Below are 11240 nucleotides of genomic sequence, written 5' to 3' on the forward strand. Positions count from 1 at the left end.
TACTAAAAGACATAGGAAAAAGTATGCAACAGGTTGAATAGGTATCTCAAAACAAGAAGGCGTGGGAGATCTGGAGAAAATATCCATATAATAGGAATATTTGGTGAAGGGAATACTTACCATGTGTCGATGTCTCAGTACTGGAGACAAGACTGACAGTTTTGTCTAACTACAGTACAGCCCCTTTACAGCTTGAGATGGAACAAAATGTTCCCAGATCTCACTTAGTGCCACCTTAGTGTCAGCAAATATCTTTACCCTTTCCCCAAAACTTACTACTGCTATCAACTTCTTACCTTAAAAGAAAAATGCCTGAAAACAGACCTCAGGGTTCCAAGCAGAGCTGGGTGAAACTACCTATTTTTTCCCCTGTGGTTGTGGTGAGGGAAGTATCTTCAGAAGAGCAGAGCTGCGACCTAAACAAAAGACTTTTATATCTGAGTTCATTAAAGATATTACTTACATATGAAGCTTTTTGTAATCTGATGTGAGGCTCTTTCTCAAGTACTATTCATATCCTTTGAATGGCAAATTGACTATCCAAATGAGTACATAATTTCACTGTGCCTCTTCACTTTTCTACAAAATGGGCATGATAGCATCCCTCCACCTCGGGAATATGCTGGGATAATAAATTAATTAATGTGCATGAACAGACATATATTCAAGAGCACTAGAGAGATTCCAAAAGGAAAATGATTATGTATTCAGAATGGGCTGGAACAGTGGGTAGTAAATAAGGCATGAGAGCACACAGTGAACAACAGGAGAAAACCACAATTCAATAGCCACTTATTCAGTTGAATAAGCCAAACTAGAATCCATGAGAAAAAACACCATTCAGTCATGTTATTAAAAGTATTAGCTTTTATGCACAAAGAGGGCAAAGGAAGATTCCATAGCATAGTTAGTATTTCCAACTTCAGCAAGGAGAAATTTATAATAACAAATGCCTTGATAATATCTGAGAATATGAAAAGAATGTAGCAGAAATTACAAAATATTTTTAAAAATGGAGGACCTATATATTTATGTCATTTTTCTTGTAAGTTCTGCTATGAAAAAAGCAAAACTTGAGATATTGCCAACTACTCTATGCTGTAAAATATTATTATATCAATGGGGAAGGCATATCTTGGCAACACCTGACACTAGCCAGATGTTCAATGAACTAAAGTTAGGTTATGTTCATACTACACTCATAAAAACTTGGACCTTTGGTACCTCTGACAAGATTCTGTTCTACAGTGATGTCTTCAATATGGTGGCAGATGGGAAGTTACAATTTAAATGAAGCATAATTTCAAATCTGTGGATAGTCCCAGTGTCTTCTTCCCTACTTCACTAAATGCTCTAAATAATTTGATTGTCTAAATAGAGGACATAGCATGTATTCTTTCCAGATGAATACTACAGAATTAACCCTGGGGTTAATTCAGTTCATATTCAACTGCAAATGTTTATCGATAATATAGACTCGGGACCCAAACCTCATCTTTGTGACATCAGTGAACCAAAAGTAAATTCACCAAAGTTAGTGGAGCTACACCAGCATGATGGCCTAACCCAGTGTTTATTGAAGTCAGCCAAAGCCAATTAGAGATTTGAGTGGGCACAGGGACATTGCCTTGAAATTGCCACCTGTGTGCGACAGAGGTATCTGTATTTCCTTAAAATTCTCTTAACTGAGGTAATGACTTTGCCTGAAATTTATCTCCAGGCAATTTCTGATCATGAGCTAAAGAATGCATTTTTGCTTGATGCACTTACAAATATTAAATACATAATTTTATTTTTCTCTACAAAAATATTGTTACTACTGATCCTGTTGACACAGCAATGACACACTTCATATCAGGAAAAATATAGCTAAGCTTGAAATACTTAGTATTATTACAGCACATCAGAGGCACGATATTGACTGTCCTATATGGACACTGTAAGAAGTAGAAAGGATGATGATGCAGCTTTATAGCTAGGGTGCAGCTTCTTTTGAGAGGACTGGCTTCCTTTGTAGTGATTTAGAGGAAAATGAAGTTCCATTGTAGGATTTCCCAAAATCGGCAGCTGGTAAAATATGACACCTCACCCCTCTCAGTAATGTTAAGATAGCAAGAACATCTGTAAATATTCAAATAGTAGGATTCAACCATGCCTTTCACTTTTTGAAAACTATTTTTATATTTTAGAAATATTTTGCATTTATAAGTAAGGGCATTCTTCAATGAAATTGAACATCCCAGAATGCAGAACTGATTTTCTCCTAAAGTTTCATTGTCTAAATAGCATTAAATATTTTAATTATAGATTATACCATTCATGTTCAAATCCAGTTTGTTTCTCCAGGCTATATTCAAGACCAATTGCAGAACTGAAATATACAAAATCTTATATAAAATATACAATACAAATTTGAAGTAATTACATGTAACAAACAAAAATTTGTGTAGAAAAGGACCTACAATTTCAAGTTAAAATTTCATACTGTGTATTACCCTTTCAAGTTTCAGTGAAGATCAGTTTTCACAGAACCTATTTTTCCCTGTGATTGGATCTGTCCTTCCAAATCAATATTAAGTAAATCTTATATTAGATAGAACTAAATTCACACATATAAGCAAGCCCACTGAAGCCAACAGAGATGAGAACAGAAATGTTCTCCTCTTAAAAAATAAACTGAAACAATATCCTAAAAAAAAATCACTTCATAAATAAAACATTAAGACACTGATTTTCCCACTTGACTTGTATGATGCTTAGTAGGTGAAAATCATTGATTTACAGTAATATCTGTTTAGTATGGCAGTATTTTGCTCAGGCACTCCACATATACCGCAATCTGTCCTTACACAATTGATTCTACCTCTTTAGCAGGATGTAAAATACTACATAATAATAACAGTAATGAAGGGTATTTAAAATACCTGAATTTGTAACTGGCTCTATATCTTCAGTTTTACTTAATCTTTGTGTGCATACAGGTCTTGCCTAAAATAGCACAGAAGTTCATTCTCATGAGTAGTCAGCACACCAGCTAAGGAATTAATCTTCTCCAGAGGGTTGAAATAGAGCAGATGTCTCTACTTGTGTGCTACAATCACAGTCACAAATAGTAGACATCTCTGTAGCCCCAAAGAAGACAAAAATGCAGCATCTGTAAGAGGCTGTCCAGCAGAGAAGTAGAAAAGGAAGCAGCACACCTGCTCCATTTGATGTGTCAAGCACATGTTCCATCGGCTCCTGGACTACATTTACAAGCAGAAAATGAGATTTCTCTGCCCTAGCTCAGTCTATACTCATGACCCTGAGCTCACCTGACAATCAAAAGGCAAAACTATGTGCCACCAGAGATTAGTGAATTACTAGAGGGAAGCAACTTCTCAGTGAGTGAAGTTATTTAATGAGATGGAGGAAGGGGAAGGATTTTGCCCAGACTGACAACTGGAGTCAAGAACCAGTTCCTTTAAGACAAGGGAACGAAAGAATGTTTATACTGTGAAGAGTGAGAGGAAGGAGAAGAAGAAGATATAAAGGCAAGAAATATACAACCCAGAGCAAGATGAGGTTTGCAAACAATTCATTTTTAAAAAACAGATAGTTGGTCAAGCAGACAGTTTTTCAGATTCACTCTGAAAAAGCTCATGTTGCTCAGAAACGTTGTTTCCATTTTTCCAGATATATCAACAGATCTAATGAAAAATACTGTGTTTTTACTGACCTTGTATTGTCTATGTCTTTGGATTCTCAAGATTGCAGCAATCCAGAGCAACACAAATAAAGACAAAATCAACAAGTATAGTGATTGCTATATGAAAGCAGGAAGACATTAATTGGACAGCTGTTTCCACAGATAAAAGAGAGAAGAGCAGAGAAGTAAGAAGAGAAAAGTCAAACACGTCTATATGAAGTGATTCTGCTTACAGAACTCAGGGAAAAAACCACAGATCTGAGATCCAGCCTTCAGAAAGTGGTTGACTCCTTTAAGTGGGTAGCCAGCTCCTTTTTCATTTCCCTTTTAAGATCCAGGTTACATAATTTTCATCCTGTTTTATTCAAGAGCTCGTGTTATAAACTTTCAGAGCAGAAGTGTGTGACGTGTCCCTTCTTGAGCTGTAAAATGTGCCTGCTGTTATGTTATGTTATGTTATGTTATGTTATGTTATGTTATGTTATGTTATGTTATGTTATAGGAAAAGGTCAAATCGACAGTGGACAGTATTTGGTTGAAACCAACTTTTTCATTCCAGCTTTTATTCCTTTGTGATGTAAATTAAAGAGTGATTCTTGAATACATAATGAACTCCAGTTGATCTTGCACTATAAATCTTTGGCAGGCTGGAAGGGGCAGAGTTGCTGTTCAAGTAATTTACATTTTCCACGGTTAAAGTTCATTGCTTCTTCAAAACTTAAAAATTTAATATTTTCAGGAACATTTTTAAGATTTGCATATATCAGGAATTCTCTAAGACACATGAAAAATAAGAGAAAATGGCTATTGGCCAATAAAAATAAGTCATTGATCTATGTGCTTCCCATGTGCAGACAACCAACAGTTTTCAGATCCTGTCATATGCATGACTGCTTCTTTTTTGATAATTATTAGAATTAATACTAATATTCCAAGCCTTCAGGTGGACCACAAGCCATTAAGTATTTCATCAGCTACCAAAGAGCTCAGAGCTATTGTCAAGGCTGACTGTATGGTCCCCATTAAGAACTGGCTCAGCAGCACTAAACACTGAAATTAACTGCATTGTTTATTCATTAGATACACTGCAGAGGTAAGAAAATGAGAACTGCTGGATAGTGTAGATCATTAGGCACATCTTAAAAAACTGTTTTTAAAATTAATTTTAGAAATTCTAAAAAATGAGGGGTTAAAAGTATCTTATAGACCCATCGTGCTATCAAACCTTTCAAAATGTGAATCCTTTGGAAATGCCTCTTGACTTTATGCAGAAGCAGTGGCAGACAATAACTTTTAAGATCTGGCTAGAGAAGTAGCTACCTCTACTTGTTTTCTGCCATTTTTTTTGGTATCCACACAGAGTATAGGTGAGAGAGTTCCATTTCACCTTGGTCAGGAACTAGTCAAACTCATGTCTTCTACCTCCAGAATGAGTCTAGCCACCCAGCTGCCCTTAAAAGGTGGGGAGAGGGATGATCTTCATCATTCTGGCAGAGGTGTATTCTTTCCATTTTCCATAAATGAAATCAGGATTCAGGGTCTAGAAAACAGATACATAACTCCAGCATAATTGTGGTGTATCCTCATTTCTAAGCAGACTTCTCCCTTGGCAGTGAAAAACCCCAGTAAGAAGGGCAGAGTCAACTAATTTTCCTTATGACCAGCACCTCAAATTTTGCTACATGTCCTGAGGGTTGCTCAGGATCTCATGCCCCAAAATAGAAAACACCAACCATGTCCACAGGACTTGCAGCCCTTTAGGGATCCTGATCTAAGTCCTTTGCTGTGCTACTGCCTGAATATTTAACCACCGACCATCCTCAGGTACATTTGCAGCACCAAACATGCAGTCCCCAGCTATTACATCTTCAGCAGTCTTACCTCGGATCACCTGCAATGGAGCAGGAAAAGCAGCTCTGATATCAACAATGTGATTTGAAGAAATGGCTAAGAGATGAATGCCATCAGACCAGGCTTCTCTCCCACCCCTCATTTTGCCCATTGCTGTCCTTTTATAAACCCCGTCACCACGGAGATGAGCAGTTCCTTTGCCTGGTCTCCTTTCTCCCACCGTTACCCCCTGCGACGGCCGTGGGCGCGCTGGGACGGACCTGACCACGCCACTTCAGTGCGCGGAGCCGCCCCCCACTCTGCCCACGGGAGGGCTGTGACGGGCGGGCGGCTGTGGGGGTCGGTAGCAGCCCCACCACTGAGCCCGGGAGACCCATTTGTGTCGGGTCCGGTGGGTTGCCGAGGGCAGTCGGTCCCGTCGGTGCGAGGGATGCTCCCGTCCGCTCACCAAGCCGTGAGCTCCGCTCCGGGCGGGCTGGCTCACGGTGGCCGCGGGCTGCGCACGTCAGGGGAGAGACCCGTCATCACGGAGAGATCACAGCATATATAGGAGATGCGGGGGTACCGCCGGCCGATCGCAGCCGCTGCGCGCCGGGCACGGGCTCCGCAGCGCCATGGCCATGGCCCTCGCCCGGGCGGCGGGGCGAGCAGGTGAGGGCGGCGGGCGGGCGGCGGGGCCGGGCCGGGCGGGGGCACACCCCGACACTCCGCGCCCCGACGCCGCCGCCCTCTCCGCAGGTGCGGCTGCGGCGCTGGCGCTGCTGTGGCTGCTGGTCTGCGCTCCGGGGAACGCCGGCTGCCACCCCCTGACCGTGGCCGATCTCTTCGACCGGGTGATCCGACACTCGGGCAGGATCCACAGCCTCTCCACGGCGCTCTACGCCGAGCTGGTGAGTCCCGGGCTGGCCCCGCCGCCGCGGAGCGGGGCTGCACCGCCTTGGGAGCGGGGCTGCACCGCCCTGGGAGAGGCGGCCGACGGGCGGGATAGGGAAAAAGGCGTCAGGATGAAGGGTGGTGGTGGTGCTCTCGGTGTACGTTTAGGTGTTCTTCCTCCGTAGGAAAAGCACTTTCCTCCCCGTGACAACGAACTGGGAAGGCCCGCTCGGAAGTGCCACACGTCGGGGATGCTGACTCCCAACGGCAAAGAATACGCCCAAAAAATCCCGGTAAGGGGCAACGGCGGCGACGGCAGGCAGAGACGGGGAAGAAAGTGGTACCGCGAGGACTGGGGGGGTTGGAAGCGGACTCCGTGGGTCACACCGACTTCTTTCTCCTCTCCGTGGAGAAAGGGGAAAATACCTCCCGTCCCGTCAGAGCCCCGAAATGTCTCATTCATTATGCTGTGATGGTCCCCCACTCCAGTCGGGCTGGAGATAGGCAGAGATGTTTTTATGCTTCTGGAGCTTCATCAACAACCTGGATGGAAGAAGCTGCTAAGTTTTGACCCCAAACCGATGCACACCACAGAGGTATTGCATACGAATCATAAATTAGTTGAATTTTAAATCTCTACGTTGTTACCTATGCTCGGATCATATACACTAGTTATAATAAGGATATTGCAGTAGTACTTCATCAGAATGACTGACAGACATGCTTTGATTTTGTTGTGGCAAACTCCGTGGAACAGAAACTTAGAAACCTGTGTGGCAGAGAAGTTAAGCTAATCAGGATCACTGCAAAGTACAAGAAGCAATCAGGAGAAAGAAATAAGTCATTATCTCTGAATCGGTCGTTAGGTAAGGGGAAAAGAACAGCAAATTGATTTACATCACAGTTGTAATGGCAAAGAGAAAAAAATCGTTATTAGTTCAGAGAAGAGTAGGAAGAGTTTGTTCATACAGAGAAAAAGCAAATTGTGAAGTTGGGGATACACCAGTGGGAGAAACTTTTGCCTCTAGGAGACAGACAAAGACAAATTAACATTTTGTTGTTTGGTTGTGATGGAGTGAGGAACTTGCCCCAAGACATCCTTCTAGAAGGCCACCTGGAAGGGCAATGGGAGATGAGGCCCTGCTTGTATTAGCTGAAAACACGACAAATACAACTTTTGGGTGTTATAGAGACAGTGGCGTTTAAGTGCTGAATTGCAGATGTAAGTCTTAATCCCACTGAGGTTTCACAATGAGACTAAGAGTAGTCATATGATCTGCTGCAAAGTAACAGAGACATTCTCCCTTGTTTTAATTTATAAGAGAGAAGAACTAACTCACCTGATACTGAAACTCTTGCAAGCCTGGAAAGAACCACTTTCCCACTTTAACCAGCATATTGAGCACCATCAAGAGCTATCTGATGACAGCCTTAGCAAAGCTAAGCAAATCAGCAATATGGTACATGAGCTGAAGACTGGAGTTGAGAAAGTAACAGAAAAGGCAAGATTTTTGATGTAGTTTTTATTTATACCAGTTATGTGGCATGAGTGACTTTGGGGAGGGGGCAATGTCTGCTCCCACTTGGGCTTGGAGGCTCTTATTCAGCAAAATGCAGGACTTTGTTACAGATACAGTCATCTTTCTGTCAAAGGATGTGACTTAGTTTATAGATTGGCAGATATGTAGATGGCATTATAGGAGTCCTTACCTGTGGGGCAGTATTTTAAAAGGAAGTGTATGAAAGACACACATGAGTACAAAGACTAGAGCCTTTTGTAGTTTCATATATGATCTGGTAATGACTTGAGTTTTCTAGGCCAGTAGAGAAGATGTGGGTAGACCATGATAAATGCTTAATAATTGTGTTAAGTTTTATTTGGACTTACATTCTAAGTAAGTCAAGTATCACTGCTGTCTGATGCAAAGAGCTCCTTCCTAAGGCAATAATTTTATGCTGGGATAAGTTCTACAAGACAACAGTGGCATTGCTTAAGTCTGATGTCAGTCACAAAACAATTTCAAAACTCTGTTCCAAATTATGGCAGATCATATATAAATCATTGGATAACATTTTTTGTTATTTCCATTTCTCTCTTCTCATTACTAGCTAGAAGTCCTGACTGTTACAATTTTTGTGCATTTACATCTAAAATTAACTGTCGTTTTGGCTGAACAAATGAAATCTGTGTGCCTATTCTCTAAAATGGCCACACTGCCAAGGTGTCTGTTTCAATTTAAAAAGTGATTAATAAACTAGTATCTTACACTAGTAGATCAACTTTCAGCTTCATGAACAAAGGTGGGGAATACAAGTTTTAAAATGGTAAGCAGCTCATCACTAGAATAGGCTGAACTGTAACCTGCTCTAAAATGCAGCCCTGGTTTGGGTGACTCAGAGCAACACACAGAAACTCCATCATCCAAATGCAGCCATGGTTTTGGGTTAAAATGGCCCTAAAGTTCAGAAGTGTTCAACCTCAAAGCTTGACCTTTGCTTCAAGCAATTCTAAACTAGATACACCCTTTTGGTATATTTATCTGCTTTATTTTTTTCTAAGACCTTTGAAGGTATTACTAGGAGGGAACTCTTTGAAGTATTGACCTCTCTGTACTATGGATATACCACAGGGTAGAAATACAATTACAAGAATTAATGCATTTCATACTTTGCATCTGTGTTTTTCTGTTAAGACAGAAAAATTCTAAACTTGCTTTTGTTGTGAAGCACCTACTCCGACAGGTGATCACAATCGGCAGAATTCACCAGGTTAAATAAACAGCACTGGTGGATGCTCATGTTAGAAGCTTCCCTTCACAAAAAGCATTAAAATAAATGGCTAAAAAGTCTCAAGACTGATTTGCTATAATACTTGAAGAGGAAATAAAGATTTCCAAACAGGGGTTCCTCAAACTCAGATGGAGCACTCATTACTAGTGTATCAAATAATTTCAGTCTAGTCTAAAAATTGCAGAGATACCATAAGGATAAAAAGACAATGTTATTCTATGTAAGGACCTTTAAATATATATTCAATTAGTATGTGAAAGACCTGGAGTAGTACAGCCCAACACAGTGACACCTCCCTTGACTTCTGCAGTAGTATTTTTAAGATTTGTTGTATGCATAGTTACAAGCTGTACTTCTTTTCCTGTTTTCAATACAGATGCAGTCAATGGGCATCATCAGCAATTCATTAAATGGAATGGCATCATCTGAAGGCACTGCTTTATCAATTAGTAATGAAGCAAACATGATGAGTGACTCTGACTTCATTCACTGTTTTAGGAGAGATTCCAATAAAGTACAAAGCTACTTAAAAATTCTCAAATGTAGGATTATGCCAGAAAATAGTTGCTAAATTGTAATCCCTTGACAAGTAGTCTTCAGCATGTTGCTTATAAAGATTAAATAAAATAGAACTTCTAAATTATCACTTTTAGAGTAATTTTAATAGGGAATTTGTTTTGAAATCCTTTGGCAGCTACTTGACACAGTTGACCAATGCAGATGAAATACTAAATAAAGCATCATGTGTGTATGTTGGTTAATGCACCAATAAAAAGGACTACTATAGCATTAGATAAATAAATGTTCTTGCACATTATACTGTGACAGACTATATTATGGCTGATTCACACAGGTTAGATATATACACAGAATTACAGAACGGCTTGGGTTGAAAGGGACCTTAATGATCCCTGAGTTCCAACCCCCATTCCCCCATTGGCAGGGATGTCATCCACTAGATCACCGTTGGTCAGGGCCCCACCCAAGCTGGCCTTGAAGACTTCCAGTGATGGGCCATCCACAACTTCTCTGGGCAATGTATTCCAGTGCCTCACCACTCTTCAATAAAGAACTTCTTCCTAACATCTAATCTAAATCTCTCCTATTTTAGTTTAAAACCATTCCCCCTTATCCTGTGACTCTCTACCCGTGTACAAAGCTGCTCTCCCTCTTTTTTATGAGCCATCTTTTAAGTCCTGCAAGGCAGCAATGACATTTCCCTGGAGCCTTCTCTTCTACAGGCTGAACAATGCCAACTCTCTCAGACTGTCTTCATGAGTTTCTTGTGGGCCCACTTCTTAAGCTTGTCCAGGTTCCCCTGGGTAGTAACCCCTCCTCTGCTGCATTGCTCAGCTTCATATCTGCAGACTTACTGAGGGTGCACTCCATGCCACTCTCTGTGTCATTGAGGAAGATACTGAAGAGCACCAGTCCCAAGACAGAGCCTTGAGGGACACCAATTGTTACTGGCCTCCACCTGGACATAAGAACCACTGTCCAAAATTCTCTGGCTGCAACCAACCAGCCAATTCCTTAACCACCAAATGGTACAGCCTTCAAACCCATGTCTCTAATTTGGAGATACGGGTGTCAAGTGGGACCCTGTGGAAAGCCTTACAGAAGCTGAAACATAGTTGAAAGTAAGGTCAATTTGTTAAACCTTGGTACATCTATATACTATCAATAAAGTATATTTTTACACAAAGAAAATATTCCCACCAATTTCTATGTACAAACTACCTGCAGAATATTGCTTAACACTGAAGAGTGGCATTGATGTTGATCAGTTCATTTAACTGCAGGGCCTATGCCAGACTTTTATGTTCACATCATACTTCTTACTGATTTCTGTGGGCTTTCATATGTGTCCCATAAAATCTAGTATTTTTATTCATTTTGAATGCTCTTTTATATCTGTAATGGCTTCACTGATTTCAGTAGAAACTCCTAAAGAAAAAGTTTCTCTGTGAAAAATAAGTCAGAATTCTCATCCCAATAGCATTTCAGTCCAAGGGCTGAGCAGGGAGTAGTAATAAGT

At 40.9% G+C, this 11240-nt stretch overlaps 1 protein-coding gene across 1 annotated transcript; it reads left to right on the top strand.

Annotated features, from left to right (window-relative positions):
- The first annotated feature begins 6153 nt into the window (after positions 1-6153).
- On the top strand, positions 6154-10117 carry LOC138104465 (prolactin-like). Its single transcript, XM_069003766.1, has 4 exons — positions 6154-6429; positions 6598-6705; positions 7735-7914; positions 9579-10117. Exons 1-4 carry the CDS (start codon positions 6154-6156, stop codon positions 9771-9773), a joined length of 759 nt encoding a protein of 252 aa, XP_068859867.1. The 3' UTR covers positions 9774-10117.
- The last annotated feature ends 1123 nt before the right edge of the window (positions 10118-11240 follow it).

Source organism: Aphelocoma coerulescens, chromosome 1A (assembly GCF_041296385.1).
Source record: "Aphelocoma coerulescens isolate FSJ_1873_10779 chromosome 1A, UR_Acoe_1.0, whole genome shotgun sequence".
NCBI classification, from domain to species: Eukaryota; Metazoa; Chordata; class Aves; order Passeriformes; family Corvidae; genus Aphelocoma; species Aphelocoma coerulescens.